Source organism: Cyanistes caeruleus, chromosome Z (assembly GCF_971803275.1).
Source record: "Cyanistes caeruleus chromosome Z, bCyaCae1.hap1.1, whole genome shotgun sequence".
Lineage (NCBI taxonomy): Eukaryota > Metazoa > Chordata > Aves > Passeriformes > Paridae > Cyanistes > Cyanistes caeruleus.
Genome location: NC_141732.1, coordinates 43,563,247 through 43,584,182, shown reverse-complemented (window position 1 = coordinate 43,584,182; position 20,936 = coordinate 43,563,247). Strand labels below are relative to the sequence as shown.

Sequence of the window (20,936 nt, the reverse complement as noted above, 5' to 3'; positions counted from 1 at the left end):
AGTGTTGACCTTTAAGGCAGTAAAACACTTTCCAATAAAAAACTTTTTCCAGTTAAAAAAGCAGTCTTCAAAGAATTGGTCCTGCATATTATTCCTTGTTCAATTTTTATTATGATTATATTGTTTTGTGATTTAAGTGTTAGCAGTTAACTGGCTTTAAGCTTTTCTTGGCTAGTAATACATAAGAACTGTTACTTCAGCATTCTCTTTGGGTAGTTTTATGTTTGGTCAGTGATGGGAACACAGAGTTTTAAAGAATTTGAGACATATTGTGAAGCTGGTTGGTAAAGCTAGTCGTATACAATTACTCTGAAGTCTTGAAAAAAATTTAATTTCCTTTTTGGCTTTGGTACAAATAAGTTGTATTTTGCCTGTATGCTTCCATAGTATTTAGGGTCTTTGTTGTTTTGTTTGTTTGTTTTTGAAGGATGGCACCATTAAAATAAAGGATCTCACTTCACCTGAACTGGTAGGAATAATGGACACGTGTTTTTGTTGTTTGGTAAGCATTTTTCTGTTCCTGTGGTTAGATGTTTTTTCATTCTAAATATAATCCTTTAATGCATCTTAAAAAATGAAAAAACCAGCAGAACTCAAAAAAAGATTGATCAAGCAAAAAATACCTACATATATTTTACTTTCCATTTAGTTATTTTCACTGTCCATTATGAAAGGCTTAATTTTAATTTTTATTTTTTTTTACTACAAGAAATATGGAAGATAGCTGGTAGTACCTTAAAACCTTTAAAAGGTTTCATAGTTTCTGGTTTTATAAATGTATGTTTTCTGATTTCCTGCTGTGTATTGATGTTTGACTCTGTTGAAAGCTGGGTGTGCAGTAACTGGTAGCACTCTGTTGCTCCTTTCTGTACAACCAGAATTGAGTGAGCTTACAGAAGCATTTTGAAGAAAGAAAATAAATCCATTTAGAAGAAATAAGTTGACTATCAGTTCCTTATTAATTGCAATTTTTTTTGTGTGTATGCTTTAATTTCCTCAGTAAATTATACTCATTATTTTCCATTACTCTTTAAAATTACATCAATAATATTTTTTAAAACATTTCCAATCAGTTTAGTCAGAAAGACGTGTGAAGATCATAATATATCTAGTAAGTGTAACATCATTTGTTTTCTACTTCTGGTCCCCAAAAGGGGCAGTGGTGATATTAAAAATATGGTTATACTTTATTTTTTTCTATTTCAAGATAGAAATTTAAGTTACTGAGTCTTTCCCTGTAGCTTAAAGAAACATGAAAGTGGTAGAGAGAGGGGGTTGTGACAAGAAGCTCTATGTTGTAAAGGAGAGAGAACATGAAGAACATTAGTGACTTGTCTCGTAGTCATCTGCATTTTCCATTCACTATTTAAGCAGAGAAGGTTTATGAATGTGAAGGTATCTTAACATAATGACATGTCTAAATCACAGGGTTTAGGCCTGAACTTAATAGAAGAGGTTTATCCAACACAATAGTTCTAGGCTTGAAACACCTTCACTTGCCCATTTTTGGTACTTGGAAGGTTGTCTTGATAAGGAGTTTCTTGACGAGTCTTTGAAGCACAGTAAAATGGAAAAAGAATGGATCTATGAAAATGAGGACTTGGCTGTCATGAGTAAACTATTTAATTTCTTTTTCTCTAGATAACATGGTTAGAAGGACATTCCTTGGCACAGACAGTATTCACTTGCCTTTATATTCATAATCCAGACTTCATAGAAGATCCTGCTATGAAGGCTTTTGCTCTTGGAATCCTAAAAATCTGTGATATTGCCAGAGAAAAGGTTAACAAAGCAGCTGTTTTTGAGGAGGTATGTGTTTCCCATCTCCTGTGGGGTTAACTATGCAATATTATACCGTAATGCAAGTAAAACAATATATTAGTGACATTTGTTAGTGTTTGATTCAAGGTTACTGTTGGAATAGCAGTTCATCATCCTAAAAGTATTAGACTGGATACCTTAAAAATGCAGTTTTCCCCAATGAAGGTGTTTCATGCTGTCTTCTGTATTTTCCTTGAATATTGGAGCCACATAAATATTTTGCTCAAGAAGCAGTGCAAGTTTTGTGGTTAACCATTTGAAATCCTTTTCAGTTGTGATGTTTTTCCAGTTGAATTTATTTATTTTTCTGTGTTAGATAGTCATGGTTGTCTTTTGTCCAGAATGTCCATCTGTCTATGGGATCTGAGTTCTGTTTCTGTGTTCAGAGCAATCTCTGTTTCCTCTGAGCATGGACAAGTTGCTCTTGGTGACTGTTATCTAAAATGGATCAAATACTACTTTGCAGATACAGTTCTTAGTTCTATAGTAACATTTATAGTTCTATGGTTCTATAGTAACATTTTGGTAGGGTGTCACTTGATGAAAATATAAATGGCATATTGGTATTAAGGATTTATGCAGAAAATAATTACCTGAGGCTGGATTTGGGTGGGAAGGTCATTCAGTGTATTCATTCTGAGTGTATTCATCTGTGTAGGATGTCTGGACTTTATACTTGATGGAATTAAACAAGCACACCCCCAACCACTCCTACAAAAGAGAAAAACTAGCAAAAAGACCCAAAACCTAATAAGAAAACAACTCCCAAAAAACCCAAATGAAAAAGAAAACCTCAAACGTCAATCCGAAAATGTAACTACAACTTTTATATTTCATTACATACTCCTTCCTTGATCTTTTTTTTTAGGAAGATTTTCAGTCAATGACTTATGGATTTAAAATGGCCAACAGTGTGACAGATCTTAGAGTTACAGGTACAGTTTCTGCTTCCTTTGTATCTGTCCAGCAGTCTCTTTCTCTTTTGATCATGTGATTACTTTCAGACACATCTGATGAATTGCTGCGAGTCTCAGCTATTAAGTTTTTTATTTGTCTTGTGGAAATTGCTGACTTGGGCAAAAGATCATTTTTGACCTTATGACTTGGTAAAAATCAGATTATTTTTCCTTGGAAAAAAGGTTCAGTTTTCTTGTTAAGTGCCTGAGAAACAGAAGAAGTGCTTTTAGTTGTGCCAGTGAAGTGGCTAGGCATGAGCTTATAGTGGTATATATACAGACCACTGGAAAGTGCATTGCTCGAGTGCTACTTTTTTGCCTCACAATTTGCTGTCCTCTAAACAGGCTGCTTTAGGAAAAAAAAAAGCAATATAGTAGTTCTAGAGCTATGGATACATACCTTATTACATACATACATAAGTATGTATGTTATTTTTTGATGCACAATTTTTTATATGTACTTGAGCTTTTCACTGATTTATTTTTGAAAAGTTTGTGCACACTTTAGCTTTGCATCAGTTGGCCTATATTCTGATTTTTGATTGTTCCAAGACATCCCCACCATTCCTCACAAGATTATTTTTTGTCTAGTCTTTGGCTAATGGATATGCAAAGGACTTTTAAGTTTATTTTCCCCTCAAAACATCTTTTCCTCTGAGTGGTGTAGGTGTGCCTAGGCTTCTCAGCTTTTAATCATGCTGTGATTTTTTCCAGGTATGCTAAAAGATGTAGAAGATGACTTGCAAAGACGAGTGAAGGTACTGTTTTTGTGTGTGTCTTGTCAATTACATTTCAGGTGTACTTAACATAGGTTTGGGGCAGGGAGCTGGTTTATGAGGAACAAAGGAGATTTGTGTCATTATGGTGGGGTTTTTGAAGAACTGCTGCAGTGGTTTCTGTAACATGCTTTTAGTTTGCCATCTAACTAAATCTTCAGATTTTATTGGTAAATTCTTTATTAGTTTCTTCACTAGTAGTAGTAGCTGGAATCATGATGTAGAAGATAACGCTGTGTTGGTTTACAGAAAGTAGGTATTTAACTTTGAGATTTTATGCAGGGATACTGTGTAGTGTTAAAGAAGTTGCTTAATTTTCCTTTACCACGGCTTACAATGTATGGTGTTCATGCATTTTCCTTGCTCATTTGCAGAATTTACTTAGATAGATCTTATTACTATAGGAGAGTCATTCAAGTACCTGGATTATATATTAAGAAATTTTGAATTTGAAAACTGGTTTTTTGGGTTATTTAACATGTGGATGTTTTAGAGAAGGCAAAGGGATTTTATCAGTAGCTTCCCTTTGCAATTTTTCGTAAATTAATTGACATTTCTTTACTTTGCAGAGCACCAGAAGTCGACAAGGAGAAGAGAGAGATCCAGAAGTTGAACTTGAAGTAATTAATTGTTTGCTTTTTTCCTGGATTTCATGGATGTAGATGAGATATTTAAATATGGTATAATGACACCCATGCATATAAGAAGCAGCCAGGAAGTGTGACCATCCAGGAGCATGAGGAAGAGCTGGCAAACAGCAGGACATGCCAGTCAGGGCGCACCAAGGCATTTTGTGTAGCAGTTTGTGCAGGGAGGGCAGGAGTACTGTGGGAGTTCCAGGCATCACAGTACAACAAAGCTATTAAGGTACTGGAGCATGTCCGAAGAAGGGCCTTGAGGGGAAGCTGTATGAGTAGTAGCTGAGGTCATTTGGTCTGTTCAGCCTGGAGGAGACTGAGGGGAGACCTCATTGCTTTCTCGTGATGGGAAGAGGAGGGGCAGGCACTGATACTGGTCTCTTCTCTGTGGTGACCAGTGACAGGACTTGAGGGAAAAGCCTGAAGCTGTGTCATGGGATGTTAAGGTTGGATATTAGAAAAAGAGTTTTCACCTAGAGAATGCCTGGGCACTGGAACAGTTTACCCAGGGACATGGTCACGGCACCAAAACTCTCTGAGTCCAGGAAAATTTGGACAATACTCAAGCACATGGTATGACACTTGGGGTGGTCATGTGCAGGGCCAGGAGTTGGACTGGATGATCCTTCTGGGTCCATTCCAACACAGGATATTCTGTGGTTCTGTGATCTAATACCTATTGCTTAGTAATTAGCAGTATAATTTTATTACAGCATCAACAATGTTTAGCTGTCTTCAGCAGAGTGAAGTTTACCCGCGTCTTACTGACTGTCCTAATAGCTTTTACAAAAAAAGAGGTACGTTCATTTGGTGTTTGTGTTTGCATTGGGATCCTGTGAAATCCCCATTTTTCATTCTTCAAAATCAGGCAATTACTGTGTAGATCCAGGAGATTTGAATTGATGTGGATGGAGGTAAAGCTGTGAATAAATCCTTACAGTGGCAAATAATCAGTTTTTGTTTGAAGTTGGAAACACGGGTAAGGCGAGTAGCTGACATTATTATGGCCTTGCAGAAAGACAGAATATTCATTACAAAACATTTGAAAATATACATGGATTTGTAATTACTCTTTTCACACACATGAGCATAACTTGCCTGAGTTCAGTCTCCTCCTGTGGAATTATCTGACATTGGGCAGTGTTTTGTCCAAGAACTGTTAACTTTTCCTTCCGTGTGATACTGAATTCATACCTAGACATCTTTGGTCTGAGAAGAGGAATCTAATTGGATTCCATAGCTGGTTTTTTTTTTCCATTAGCCTGTTTCTTAAATGTAAGGTTTCCTGATTGCTGAGAGGGTAAGAAGCCTCATGTTATATGGCAAAGGGACAGAACTACATGCCCCCCAAGCAGACTCTCATGTATTGTATACAAGACTTTCAGTTGTAATTATTGTAAAGTCTTATGTAGCAAAATATAAAGCATTGAATTTATGTACAGATACATAAAATACAAAGAATGCTACCCCACAAAAATGTTGGGTTGTTTGGGTTATTTTCAGAATTGGTTGTATAAGAATATTAGAATCTTAATGCCTTTCTTTTTTTCATACGAATATTAATTAGATAGTCAAGATGTATTGGTTTGTAATGTTAATAATTTTTTCCTGCCATTCAGACAAGTGCAGTTGCAGAAGCTCAGAAACTAATGACTCAGGCAGCTGACTTGCTCTCTGCTATACACAATTCACTGCATCATGGTATGCAGGCACAGAATGATACCACTAAAGGAGGTACGTATAAAATTACTCCACTTTTTCCTTTTCCTGGATATGATCCCTTCATAAATGTAAATACTTTGTGTATTTAAAAAAAGTTGAAATCACTTTCTGAAATCACTTACTATGAACTAAAATACTTGTTATGCAAGTTGTTACAGATTTGCATTGTTTGATTTTAAATTTATTTTACCAGGTGGTGGTTCTCCCTAAAGCAATACTGTCATTTCAAAGTCAGAGATAATGTGAACTTTGGATTATGTGCCTTGCACTTAGAATCAGTGTATATGCCATTTTAAAATGGGAATGATACTTCGTTGTTCATATAGGTGGATGTTGAGGTGTTGAGGACTTGGGTTTTTTAAAGAGTAATTATTGTATTAGTTGGGTTGTTGGAGTCTCAGGAAGTTAACTGTCATTTAATTAATTTTGTCTGATTGAATAATTTCTGCTATTATTAGAGGGTTCTGAAAACACAACTTATATGTAGTTTTTCTCTGTCTCTCTCGCCTCCTCCTTAAGATCATCCTATTATGATGGGGTTTGAGCCACTTGTTAATCAGAGATTGCTGCCTCCAACTTTCCCTCGATATGCAAAAATTATTAAAAGGGAAGAGATGGTCAATTATTTTTCCAAACTAATAGACCGAATAAAAACTGTATGTGAAGTAGTCAACTTAACTAACTTGCACTGTATACTGGTAAGCATGAATATTTCTTATTTATTGGCCGAAAAGTAAGATCTGAAAATGTGACTTGCAAAAAAAATCATTCCATATATGCATGCTCTTGCTCACTGAAGAGAAAACTGAGCAATACATATGTATTTGGTGTTTTTCACTATTAGGTACAATTTCAAAGTTTATTATCCCGCCTGATAGTTACCACTTTTCTTCTTTTGATAAAGACCTTTTCTCCTGTCAAACCTCTCACTTTTCCTGCAATTCATTAAATAATTATGCATCTTAGTGGCAAAAGCCAAACAGGTTTCTTTGGTTGAAGAGCTGTGTCTGCAGCATCAGAACATAATTCTTTGCTATATGCCTGTTTGGTCTTTTTTTTTGCAAATTTTTTAAGTAGTATTCTGCACATGTGCCTATAACATGTGAAAGCACTAAATAGGTGTTTAAGCATGCAGTTCCCTAAATAGGCATAAAGTTAAGCACCTGCTTATATTCTTACCTGAATAATTGATGTTACTCTTAGTTACTGCCTACATCTATTAGAAGAAAGTTAAATGCTTGAAATATTTTTTGGTATCCATGCATTCACTGACTGAAAAGAGATACAGTTACATCAAACTTCTTGTCTTCCTATTTCCTGTTAACTAATTAAAGAAGTGCATGAAGCATCTGGTACCAGTTAAACCTTACCTGGGTTTAAATCAATTTTTTAAAATCAATTCTTAATTTTGTTCAATACCTGGTGTAGTTACATCATGACCTTAACAATCTCATAGTAATTTTTTTCTGTACTATCATCTTTCTAGTTGTTGTATTTGAAAATTTAGAAACCTTTTTGTTAAGTAGCAAGTCATTGCAGAAAACCTTCATAATCTGTTCTGTTCAAGCTATTCACTGTCTCTTTCTTACAAGTTGTATAAGCTATGCTATGTTTGTGTATGCTTTTAAACAAAATATAGGTGTATTTACACAGTTGTATATATTTGTTTAGGAAAGATACAAGTGTGTGTGTAAAATTGATTTGGTGTATATTTATACATCCATAAATTGGCATATAAACCTGATTTGTCTTTTTTTCTTTTCTTACATATACATTAGGACTTTTTCTGTGAGTTTAGTGAGCAATCACCATGTGTTCTTTCAAGATCCTTGTTACAGGCAAGTCCTAATTATGTCTATTAATGCAATACTTCTGTATTCATTATGAATGAATTCCTGTTATTAAGTATTTCAATAATTTGCATATAAGTTAATAATATTTAAGTGGTAAAAAATGTTCTGGTGATACTTAAGTATTAAATATTATGGAAGAAATGCTTTGCTACGAGGATGATGCATTGGAACAGGTTTCCCAGAGAAGCTGTGGATGCTCCACCAAGTCTTCAAGGCCAGGGGGCTTACAACTAGATGGTCTTTAAGGTCCATTCCACCTTAAACCACTCTGCGATACTATATGTGGAGGCTTATGTTCTAATCTATTTTTTAAAATAGTTTTTAAATACTGTTTCTTTGATCTTTTAGTACATGCTAATTAAAACAGAAAGCATCCAATTATTTTTTTTTCTCTACCATAAAGCTGTGCCTGTACACATATTTTTATGCTGCTTTCCATCTGCTGTGCCATTTTGGGGCTGGTATTTGTATTCATCTCCCTGTTTGGACAGAACTTAATGTATAGACTGCTTCTATTGCTACAACAGTAAAAATGATGGTTGGTGCATAACAGGCTGTTTCTTCTCACTGCTTCTCTTACTTGAAAGTGCATTATGCATTCTTTAATTCTGAATGAATATTCCTTCTAGGAGTTTTTGATTTTAATATGGGGCCCCTAGATGCCAGAACTTCTTTGTATTTGATCCCTATTAAACCATGCGTAGAGCCAATGGACTATAACTATGGATAAATAAAATGTGTTCATAGCATGTGTGTTCTCACCTTCCACTACATGTGTTTTTGTAATCCCTGTGGGTGTCTGACAGCAGACTTTTTTCTTCAGCTGCTGTAGAACCATATAAGAAAGGGACACAGCACTCATGGAGGGAGGTTAAATGAGTGTCGGACATGATTGATGTAAACAATAGCATCCAGAGGGATTGAAAAACATCAGCAGTAGTCTGGAGATATACCCTTATTTGCCTCCAGAGAAGGCAAATGTTTTACACTAATCTTCAGAAGTGTCTGATTTATCATCTTCGAAGTCCAAGAAGTAAAACAATTTTGCATGCACTCTATTATGCAAGTAATAGAGCTGTATTTGGTGTCCTTGGAATTCCACAGAAGTGTCAGATCTCAGTATTTCTGAGTCTTTGACCTTGGATCTAGTTGAACCATTTTAATTATTAAAGCAATCTTACAAGTTTCTTTTATTTAAAAGCTACTGCCAAAGCTTCCTATCAGTAATTCTAGAGCATTACTTATAACTTAAAACATGTTTCTAAAAACACATCTTTACTTTTAGACAACTTTCCTAGTAGATAACAAGAAGGTGTTTGGTACTCACCTCATGCAAGACATGGTTAAAGATGCCTTAAGGTCTTTCGTCAGTCCTCCAGTACTTTCTCCGAAGTAAGTGTATCTTGAGTGTACTTGTATGTGTTTACATGTCTGATAAAATAATCTCTGCTTACAAGAGCAGTGACAAATGTACAAAAAACATATGTTTTGTACTTAGTGCTTATGTATGAAGGAGTCAGTTGCTGTTGCTGCACTCATATTTCTTTTGTTGTTTTGTGCTGCATAGACTGGTGACATTTATAAAAAATGTGTTTGTACATGGATATTTCCTTTTTAGGTGTTGTCTTTATAATAACCACCAGGCAAAAGACTACATTGATTCCTTTGTCACACATTGTGTTCGGGTAAGTTCATTCCAATTACAGCATGTATGTGTGTGAGCACTTGGCAGATTTGCATACATTTGAAAATGAGACCAGTTGTTTTACATACCTGGCATGAAGGCAAAATTGAAGAAGTTGGCCATCTTAAATTGGTGATGCCTTTTAAAAAGACAGTGTAATTAGTGCTGGTTTCATCCTGCTTCAAATTTTTATTTAGCATTTCACTTTTTAAGAAATCTACATCTACTATCTCTTTATAGAGTAGTTTCATGTCACAAATGCATAGCACTAATAAAATAATTTTTTCATTTTGTCCAGTTTCAGTTTTTCAATAATTGTTTTAAAAGATTCTACTGTTCAATGTGGCACAATGAAAACCTTAAGAAAATCAGAATTTTTTAGGTTGGAAAAGACCTTCAAGCTCATTGAGTCCAAACCAGCACTGCCAAGTCCATCACTAAACCATACCCCCAAGTGCCATGACTACACATCCTTTAAATACTTCAGAGATGGTGACTCAACCACTTTCCTGAGAAGCAAGCATTGGTTCCAACGCTTGACAAACTTCTTTGTGAAGAAATTTTTCTTAATATTCAGTATAAACCTCCCCTGGCACAACTTGAGGCCATTTCCTCTTGTCCTGTCACTTAACAGAGGAGATGAGCCCCACCTGGCTGCATCTGCCTTTCACATGGTTGTAGAGAGTGAGTGATAAGGTCTCCCCCATGCCTCCTTTCTCCAGCCTAAAGACCTCCAGCTCCCTCAGCCACTCCTCACAGGATTTGTGCTCCAGATCCTTCCCTAGCTCCATTGCCCTGCTGTGGACATGCTCCAGCCCCTCGATGTCTGTCTTCTTGTGAGGGGCCCAGAAATCATATGGCCCCACCATAAGGAGTACAGAGAGACAACCACTGCTCCTGCTGGACACAGTGTTCCCGATACAGGCCAGGATGCCATCAGCCACCGTAACCACCTGGGCACATGGATTTAGGCATAAGAACTACCTCTTTTGCCCCAAGCATGTTGCTCTGGTAACCTTCCTAAAGGATGCTGACCCAATCTCACATCGACTTGTGTACAGAGAAATTGGCTCTTGCATCACTCCATAGAATTTGCTTTCCAGCTAACTTGCTATTTGTAGAGAGTATTAATGAACCCACCTCCTAATATACATGTATAAACCAGGTGTCTAGACATCATAGTACTTCTCCTGTATTCTCAAAGTTGCACTGATAATTTAAAATTACACTTTGCTTCTTTCAGCCATTCTGTAGTCTGATTCAAATCCATGGACACAACAGAGCTCGTCAGAGAGATAAACTGGGTCACATCCTTGAGGAATTTGCCACACTACAGGATGAGGTAATGTCCTAGGCAGCAGGTCAGCAAAGTTTCTTTCCAGGTATATTACTATGCTGAGTGAAGCACAGTACTAAATTCTAAATGAATGATGCAAGATCCTTAAGACAAGGACTTTGAAAATTTAGCACAATAAATTGTTAGGATGCATCCAGAAACTTTGTGCTAGATGTGTTGAACAAAAACATACTACATTTTTTAAGATTAACTTTGTCCAATAAGTAGACTTAGGGAAAACCTGTTGGGATGTAATTTAATGGTAACTGCACAGCTTTTAGTCTCAATCCTGCTTGTGATTGTCAGTCTGCAAGAGGTAACCAGGGAGAGGTCCAGAAGGCACGCTTACAAGACACCTTTGAAAATTCAGCCTTACACCTACATAAGATGTAAAGTGCAAAATTTTATAATGATTAAAAAGAAAGTAAAAGAATAACTGTTTAAAATATGAGCTCCAACTGATTTTCTCAAGGATGGGGAGAGATGAGGAGAAAAAAATTATTTTCTTTTGCTAGAAACATGTTTCTTCAACAGTGAGAGCCAGATAAAATATTTCCCAAGATGTATATGGCAAGGAGAACAATTGAGGAACTTGGAATTGGAGGGAGATTTTGTGTGCTCTAGCTTTTTTCAAAATGGTTTGTTTTGCAGTATTGTAGCTGAGGCACTGTTTTTTTAGTTTTGTAGCAGGTTGTATAGATTGTTCTGTTTGGGTTTACTGATGATATTCCATTATTATGTCTTCCATACTACTTGCTTCTTAAGACAAAATTTGTCTTAGCAGTATTTTAGTTACTCTGGTGAAACACTGTGTTTCTTGCATATAAAGCTTGTAAGTTTATTTTTTCAATGCAGCTAGGTTTTTTAAAAAAAAGAGAAGTGATTATTGCTGATATAGAACAACAGCGTGTAATGGGTTCTGATTTTGCGCACATGTGACTGCTAATGATCTATATACAAATACATTTTAAAATTACAAATTACCTATGTAATGTTCTTGCTGTATTACAGTATAGAATATTTTTGTTCTGTGCAGCAGAATTTACTTTCCAGTTTTCTGACAGTTCTAGACTTATTTCCATCTTGTAATCTGGAGCATAAATTTACCAACAATTTGTTACGATTTGGTTAAGATTTATTTCTGGCTTGGGATACTGTTTCAGTCATACTTTTCCTCCTCTTTGAGGTCTTTTTTTTTTTTTTTTTAACAGGCGGAGAAAGTAGATGCAGCGCTTCATAGCATGTTACTGAAGCAGGAACCACAAAGGCAACATTTGGCTTGCTTGGGCACCTGGGTCCTATATCATAACCTTCGTATTATGATACAGTATCTTCTCAGTGGCTTCGAGTTAGAACTTTACAGTATGCATGAATATTACTACATCTATTGGTACGAAAATGCTTTATTGACAGTTCTTCTAGGAGGGATGCACCCAGAGAGCTATAATTACACATACTTGAAGGAGGGACTTGAAATACAGTTTTATGATTTCGAGCTTGATCAACATTTTGTTTAGTTTACTTATTTATAATACTACAAGTGGAGAAAAATATCCATCAGTCTCTAGTTTTTTAGACTTTACTAAATAGTGTATTTTTCTTTCCTGAAATAGTAATTCTCACTCATCTACTGACAATAAAAGTGTGTTGATTTTTGTGATCAAGAGCAAGCAGGAGAAAAGCAATTTCCTTTATTCTTTTCTGCCTTCGTAGTATCAGGATCAATATTCTTATTGATCTCTAGTATTCTGGAAAAGGTCTGCAAAGTTTTAAGTCATAACTGAAATCTGAAAGTTGACTAGCTAAAATTAACTTCTTATTTGGGGTATATTTGAAAAGACATATTCCACCTTTAGTGAAAATCATCACATTATTTGGAGACATAATACTTTTATTTTTCCACTTTCTTTTATATTATTTTTTTTTCATCGTTAATGGCTTGTGTCAAAAGATAATTTAATTCTTTTTTAACTACCAAGAGATTCCTATGTAAGACATAAGCCTTCTTACTGAAAGACTAAAAACAATTCGAATGACACAAACTTCAATGCATTGTGTTTCTATGTTGTTTCAACAGTGGATTAAATGAGAATATTAATTTATCAGAAGTTACCAGAAGATGGCAATATTCTTCAAGTATAATAATAATCAATAAGTAACGCCAACTTTTGCATGAGACAGTATTTTTTTTACCTACCCATATTTCCCTCTGCCATTTTAATAAAACCACTCTTAGTTGGAATTGTCATGTCAATTGCTTTCTTACTTAAGTAAAGAAAAAAAGAAGCAGTTTCTGAAAGGTAATGTGCAAATGAAACTCAAATTTCTCAGTAATTTTTCTTCTGATTACAACTTTTTATAACTATTACTACATTTTAATTGTGCTCCAAATAGAAATTTTTTTTTCTATTCTCTTTTCCCTTATTCCTTTTGATTTGAAGTCAGTTAAGATATTTATTGGACTTGCTTCCACTTCCTAAAAAATGTTCTTAAAGTTGTCTCTTTAACTCTGAAAGAGCTGCATGTGGATATTGTGTGTTTAAGCACAGCTTTTTAATGCTTGAAAAAGCCAGTAGTTATCATGTTTCTCAGAATAACAAGTCGTAACAAAAGTAGAAAAGATATTAACATAATATCTTTTAAAAAAACCACTTCATTTGATAGGGGAGTAGTTCTAGAAAAATGTGATCTCACCGGAGTTTTGAAATAAGAAGCTTGGACTTCATTTAGTAAATGTGTTAGAAGCTTGCATACCTTGAGCTGTTAGGGGTTGAATCTGAACCAGAACACAGATGTAGACTGATGTGTTGATTCCAGCCATGCAAAACAAAGAGCTTTCATGGCCCATAAACACTGTCGTTTGCTGGGACACATCCTTTACCTCTTGGAGCAAGTGGGTTGGTGCTCGGTGGGATGTGCGCAACACGAGTGCACGCTGCAGCCTGTAACAGCTCCGTACCACTTCTGTGCAGGTATCTCTCCGAGTTCCTCTATGCCTGGCTGATGTCAACACTGAGCCGTGCCGACAGCTCCCAAATGGCAGAGGAGAGGATAATGGAGGAACAACAAAAAGGCCGTAGTAGTAAAAAAACGAAGAAAAAGAAGAAAGGTACCTAGGTGTAGAGTGTTAACTCAAGACTTCTTTTTTTCCCCCCTTTTATTCAACCATGTAGAATTAAAATTCAAAATTTAAAGGGCCAACACTGATATGGGTAGGAAAAATATCCTAATGTTTATGAAGACTGAATGTGAAACTTTAAGAATTTCCTATTTATGAGGTTTTTTACTTTCAAATAGATCTTTTGGAGAAACATGAACTCATTTATATTCACATTTATATTCAGTTTCATCCATTGTGTTATGTGCTGGACCTTCTCATAGTTTATAATCCTTGCAGAATTATGCTTTTAGTGACTGTAACTAGATTCAATCACTAGACTTCTGCATATTTCTGTAATTTCTATTTGGCTTTAAAAGTTCTTAAAGTGTATTTCTTAATTTTACAATGGTGAATTTCCCTTTCTTTTCCTTGCCACCTTTTCAAGGGGAACAAACAATTGAACAGCTCAAGATCATATCAACTAAATTCCATTGTCTCTAGAAGTTCTGAAAATTACTAATGTACTTAAGGTGCCAAGTGTTGGGCAGTATGGCACTAATTAAACACTGGAAACTAAGGGGAAGCTTAAAAGAGGGATGTCAGGATTATTAGGATAAAAAGTGCTTTAACTTTTTAGCCCTAGAAGTCAAAAAGATCCTTGAACTAGGCCTCTTGTGTACAGACTGTAATTTTGAGGCTGTCGTTCAGTTTTATAGTGTCATGGGACTACCACTGACCAATTTATTTCATTGAGAGCAGAACACATTTGACTGGTGCGTCCTGAGGTCTTCTATGTAACCAGGAGCCAGGTCAGCAGAAATGTGTGTCTAGGCTTTGTATACTTCAGTTATGTTAAAATATAATTGGGAGTTATGTGACTTGGTGGAAATTCTGAAGAATTCCTTTGACCGGAAATTAATATAGGTACATACATTGAATTTAAAAACGTATTTTTATGTAAAATTTGCAGTTCGCCCTCTCAGCAGAGAGATCACCATGAGTCAAGCATACCAAAATATGTGTGCTGGGATGTACAAGGTAACTTATTTGTGTTCTATTTGCTTAATTTATTTTGTAATAGTGATCCTGCATACATTGCATGCCTTCTTTCTTTGTAGTGGGACTGGAAATTAAGTTCAGGTTTTTAATTTTCTGGTAAATTCTCTACAGTTTTTCTGTTCTTCCAGTTATAGCTAAATCATAATTTTGATCTTCCTCACAGCAAAATATGACATAAAGCCAATATTTTTCACTGTATTTATCGTTTCCTTTTAGACAATGATCGCTTTTGACATGGATGGCAAAGTAAGAAAACCTAAGTTTGAACTGGATAGTGAACAAGTTCGATATGAGCACAGATTTGCTCCATTCAACAGTGTTATAACACCACCGCCAGTGCACTACCTGCAATTTAAAGTGAGTAATTTTCAAACGTGGTGCTGTCCATGCTTTTATACAAGTCATTTACTCACCTGATTTAAATATCATTGTCATAGTAAAAGGAGCCTCAAAGTTCAAATTGAAGCTATGTCATAATGCTGAGGACTTCTAGCTTTACTTTCGTGCAAGAAAGATATATATTGCATTGAAGTCTTTATAAACTTAATGTTTAGAAATTGATCTAATATGGCAGTTTAAGATGCTTCTGTTGATTTGCATGAATATAAAATTTCTTGGAAATCTATTAACAGATTCCTGGCTGTGGTTAATTATAGCAGCATATTTTTATTAGTGCAGCAAGCAAATGGAAAAATAAATAAGTTAGTTTTGAGTGGTGTTTAGAAGGGACTAATGGAGCCTTGGCTTCTCCAGTCTCCTGCTTGAAGTAGTTTTACAATTACCTGTGTCTTTGTCTGGTCAAATCCGAAAAAAAATCAAGGTTGGTGATTTTCCAACCTTTTTGGTTAAACCTGATCCAGTTACTATTTTTCTGATCCTTTAAGTCATAAAGCAATGGAGGTCTGCACTACTTTTTTTCCTAATGTCCAGTCTGAACTACCAAGCCACAACCTGTGGCCTCTCACATCGATTGTTTGCCATTACAAACAAGGAGCATTTATCTCCTTACAGCTTTGTAGTTGTCTTTTGGGTAGTTGTTGTCTGCTGTTACCCATTAGCATCCTTCCTATCTAACTGAAAATGTCCAGGTCCACTGACCTCTCCTTGTGGCTTATATGCTCTAGGCCCCAAACCATCTCCACTTCTTACCAACTTTCTTGAACTGAGTGGATCTAGCCATGGATGCAGTATTTCAGATAACAAAGCAAAAGGAATAACAGAACACAAATACTGAGTTCAGGATGATAACCTTCCTTAATATGCTCACCGTACTCCTGATTGTATACTCCCATATGAGGCTTGTCTGATTTGTAGAAAGAGCACCTTGTTGGCTCGTATTCATGTAGGTGTTTGCAGTACCTCTGGTTGCTCACCCAGCTAGTTATTAGTCTCACTTGTCTAGGGGTTAGTCTGAACTGAAACAGCCCTATTTTCTGTTCCAGTTACTCTCCCCAGTTTAATGTTATGAACTGTTGTAGTGGAAATTAAGGAATTATCATGGTTTTCTCTTTGTCATTAAAGGGTTATTTTTTAATGCCTAATCAAGAACAAAAAAACCTGGAAGAATCAAAATTACATAAAATGAAATTTCATACAGTTTCAGCATCTGACTTGCTGTAGCTTTAAGTAAACAATATACTTATTTTTTTTCTCTTATTTTTTCCCTGTAATTTCATACCCTGTTGTGTGCCACTATTAAAGCAAATGAATGGCAACTTGTTGAAGAGAGAGACTGTTTTATACAGATTATAAGAACTTCATTATGTTTTGTGGCACTGTAATAGTTGAGCATTGCGTGGTTGTTTGGCTTTTGCCATTTTAAATAAATGTTTTCAACTTCAATTTTGACTTTTAAAATAGTATTTAGTTGACATAACTCTTCTCTTGAATATAGTAATATGATAAAAACAATCTCCTGGCAATTTTTAATTCCAATTTCATACATTTTAATATGTATTTATGTATTTCTGTAACACACTAGGAAATGTCTGATTTAAATAAGTATAGCCCACCTCCTCAGTCATCAGATCTCTACATGGCAGCTAGCAAGCACTACCAGCAAGCTAAAATGATTCTTGAGAACATTCCAAATCCAGACAATGAGGTAAGACTGAAGTACTGGAAAAGGAGTATTTGCTCAAAATAAAGTATTTGTTTCCAGCTGGATCTCCCTGAGATCCAAAATGTACTTCATCAAAATGCTGAGCAAAGCTGAATGCTTTGATTAAGGAGTAGACAGTGGAGAGTGGTGGCATCTTGCATGGTGGTCTGTTTCAGTATATCAGCTAGCATAAAGCTGTGCTCACTGTCAAAAAAACCTCCCTCTGCTGAGAACGAAGAAGAGGACTGAGTCTGGCACTTGTTCCCTGGGGCAGTTTCCTTAGCACTGAGCTGTAAATGGGCAAGAATTTCTCCCTCTTCTTCCATAGCCTAAAACCTCAAGTGTCTGTGACTATACCTTGGAGCAAGGATGATGCTTCTTCTGCATCACATCTAAGGAGGTTAAGAGTAGTTACAGGATTAGATCCTCCTTAGAATTTACAAATCACTTTCTCCTCTCTGGATCCTGGTGATGCTCACAAGTGAGCTATTTATTTGAGGCCAAGAAACTTAAGAGGTAGTTCTGAGCAGATCCAGAGCACTTCCATGCAAAAAGCCACCTGTTTCATACATTAGTTCCTCTTACCATTGTGTTGCAATATTGAAGATTGGGTGCCTAGAGTCTAAATATACCTTTATTTTCGTGAGTGCCACAGAACTTGCCATAGTTCCCATGTTTTTTGTTCAAGAATTGTTAAAGCTGTGGTTTCTAAGGTCTGTTGAATTTTACAAAGAGTGACTATTAAAATAAATGCACCCTTCATTAAATTTAGTTGTTTAAGCTGTTGTACTTAAAAGCAAATCCAAAACAGTCTCATCTCTGTTAAACTGATCCTGTAAGACATCATGCTGTATTGCTAATAGTATGCCAACATTACAGTATTATCTTTGAAATAATTGTGAGGTCAAATGCTTTGACTTGAGGACTTTCTGTTTTGTGTTTAGGTCAATCGAATTCTAAAAGTTGCAAAACCCAATATTGTGGTCATGAAGCTGCTGGCTGGAGGCCACAAGAAAGACTCTAAGGTAAGGAAATGCCAGCTCAATTGAACATAAAATGTAGTAAAACATACATTAAGGTTGGATTCAATGATCTGGAGATTTCCCAGCCTGAATGGTCCATCTAATTCTATGCAAAGCTACCACAGATCTCTTAAGAGCCAAATGAGCACTTTCAAGCTGTAGTTACTCTAAGAACAGGAAGAGTAGCTTAATTTATTTTTCCTCTGAAAATAATTTATTGTAGTTATCTAAATATGGAAAATTCTCACCTATAAATGTTTTGAGGAAAAGAAATTGGGAATGCATATGGGACAACATAGACTAATAATGGTATTGCAGGAACAAGCAGCTTGTGCGAACAAAGGTATGATAGTACTGGCTTCCACAAGGACTTATTTTTTTTCAATCTGTTGCTGTTTAATTTTTTTTCTGTCTGCAGGTTGTTCTCATTATGAGTATTAAATGCAGTAGTACTGCTGTCTAATGTTTAAAATATTTTCTTTATAGATTCCTCCAGAATTCGACTTCTCTCCTCATAAATACTTCCCAGTTGTGAAGCTTGTTTGAAGGACAAGAGATTTTTCTTAGGATACCTGAAGAATATCTGTGTGGCAAATACCAACTGTAGGAGAGGGAGCAACTAGTGCTGCACTTGGACTACGAGGGACGTCCAGGATAAAAGTACTGTTATGTGGAATATTTGTAGTCTGCTGCCTTTATGTGATTGAATGACAACTGCTGTTTTAAAGTGGTTTGTATAAATTTGTTGGATTTTTTGCGTGAAGCTGATTCTAATCAACTGTATTATTAAAGAATGTTGTATCTTAGTTGATATTATTACAGATTCTAATCAAAAATAATTTTTATTACTGAGTTCTGACAAAGTGATGGGCTAGGAACGGAATAAAAATCATGCAATAGAGCCTCATATCTGATGTGCACAGCTGAGCTACTGCAGTTCTGCATTTAACAAAGTCACCTGGAAAGATTTTGAGTTTCTATGTTTTTGCTTAATTGTATCAGAACTGCTCACTTTTCAAGCAGTGAAATGTTGGGGTTTTTTTCTCTCACCACATCCTTCAAGCTAAAATTCTCTTTTTAGAGACTGAGAGCTGATAAAAATTAGTCATTTAGCTATTGAGTGATTCGTAGTTGGAATTTGTTCCTTTGTCTTTTTTTTCTCAAAATGCTGGAGAATCTACAGAGCAGACACTGCAGTAGTCAATAGCAATAGCACCAGACACTGAGGACTCTATTTACCAACTCTGCAACTTTGTTACAATCCTAGTATTTGCTCGTGCAAACAAGGGATTGCTGCATGTGCATGATCTTTATCCTCCATTTTTTGACTGCAATGGGGCCACTGGATCCTACTGTGTTTTGTAGTAATTTACAGGTAGATATCCAAAACAGGAGATGCCCCAAATCTATCCTTGCCTTCCTGGAATAGTTCTGCCTCCCAAGCTTTCGGATGTACAGTAACAGAAGTAAGCCTTTGTGTTGTAGCAAAAGAGCAACCTTTTGCTACAAGTAAGGAAAAAATGTGCAAAAAAGCAGACCTGGCCCTGGCTATGTCATACCTGGGCCATACAAGCAAATACTTTTGTGGACAGGACGACTCTTCATTTTGCTGTACAATAACTTCTGCCATAGGGATGGGCTTGTAACTCCATACTGACCATACAAGACATTTTTTGGTGTTAATCCTATCACCTAATTTTACTGTAGATTAATATCACTTCATCTTCCATCCCCTGAGCAGCAGCACTGCTGAGCTAGAACTTGAATACAATGAGTAACCTCTAAAGTGGAACACCCACTTGTCTTCCAACAATTTGCAGCTTCCTAAAATAAGCAGAAGTACTGTCATGGAGACATGTTTTTTCCAAATTGTGCTAAGGAGATGGTATATTACATTACATGTTTGCTTATCATCATGATTAACATACTTGAATGCTTCCATATAGCTGCCAAAGGAATAAAAAGCCTGGAAATATGTAGGTGTAAAATGGCACAGGGCATTCATTTGGCATCTTGGGAAAGATTTTGTGACTATTTACATCTTAAAAATCCTGAACAACGTAACAGTATCTCAGGGACAGCCTTTGTTATTTTTCCAAAGTAAGCAGCAAGTAAAAAAGAAAGCAAATTACATGTGATTTGCAGAACCTAGAAAATAGCAATAGTAATATTTCCCCTTTTCATTGCAACTAGAACTGGATGGATTGTGCAGAATGACAGCAGTATACTAGAGAAGATTACTTTTAAATGCTTACATAAAATGGTCAGGTTTAGTTGTAAAGAACACCAAACCAAAGTGCTAATATAACACCAAGATGGTTACAGAATACTAATGCCTCACACAACTAAAAACTTTAGTGAGAGACAACACTATGTACACGATGGTTCCAAATTAATCTCTTGTTCAACTAAGGGTCCTTTAATTCTAAAATTTTATACAGTAGACATACAGGCCTCTTGCTTACTAGAAATCTTATCACCTGAGTTAGATTGAAGCACTTGAAGTCATTGTGAATAAAACTGTAGTCCTTCATGCTTTTGAACATTGATCTTATGCAGGTTTTCAGACCCTTTGCCCTTAGAGGTTTACAAGTGTGCTTTGTCCAGAGGTGGTCATATTTATGGAGGACAACATCCAGTTGGCTAGAAGAAGCCCAAACATGTATAGAAGAATAGCCAAAACAATTAGTTTTAAAATAATTCTCTGGCAATATATTAATTACCATAAAGTGTTTGATTCTTTGGAATTTTTAACTTGATACTGGTAAAGCTATTCATTCAACTTGAATATAGTGTTTCACTGTCTATTTTTTACTGTTAGAATATATGCTTTTTAACAATCAATATTAAAATCCTGATAAATTAAAA

General features: G+C 35.7%; 1 protein-coding gene across 2 annotated transcripts in view; it reads left to right on the top strand.

Annotated features, from left to right (window-relative positions):
* The window catches only part of NAA35 (N-alpha-acetyltransferase 35, NatC auxiliary subunit), a 27,709-nt gene extending 6,773 nt beyond the window's left edge, over positions 1-20,936 (top strand). For both annotated transcript variants that reach the window (XM_086868896.1, XM_086868897.1), the window contains 19 exons: positions 428-502; positions 1,642-1,809; positions 2,690-2,756; positions 3,492-3,535; positions 4,123-4,173; positions 4,905-4,988; positions 5,811-5,925; positions 6,433-6,611; positions 7,692-7,751; positions 9,052-9,158; positions 9,385-9,451; positions 10,694-10,792; positions 11,998-12,176; positions 13,759-13,895; positions 14,857-14,924; positions 15,162-15,302; positions 16,927-17,049; positions 17,991-18,071; positions 18,555-20,936. In XM_086868896.1, coding sequence (XP_086725022.1) covers positions 428-502; positions 1,642-1,809; positions 2,690-2,756; positions 3,492-3,535; positions 4,123-4,173; positions 4,905-4,988; positions 5,811-5,925; positions 6,433-6,611; positions 7,692-7,751; positions 9,052-9,158; positions 9,385-9,451; positions 10,694-10,792; positions 11,998-12,176; positions 13,759-13,895; positions 14,857-14,924; positions 15,162-15,302; positions 16,927-17,049; positions 17,991-18,071; positions 18,555-18,614 — 1,905 coding nt within the window. In that variant the 3' untranslated portion in view covers positions 18,615-20,936. The remainder of the gene's footprint in view (positions 1-427; positions 503-1,641; positions 1,810-2,689; positions 2,757-3,491; positions 3,536-4,122; positions 4,174-4,904; positions 4,989-5,810; positions 5,926-6,432; positions 6,612-7,691; positions 7,752-9,051; positions 9,159-9,384; positions 9,452-10,693; positions 10,793-11,997; positions 12,177-13,758; positions 13,896-14,856; positions 14,925-15,161; positions 15,303-16,926; positions 17,050-17,990; positions 18,072-18,554) is intronic.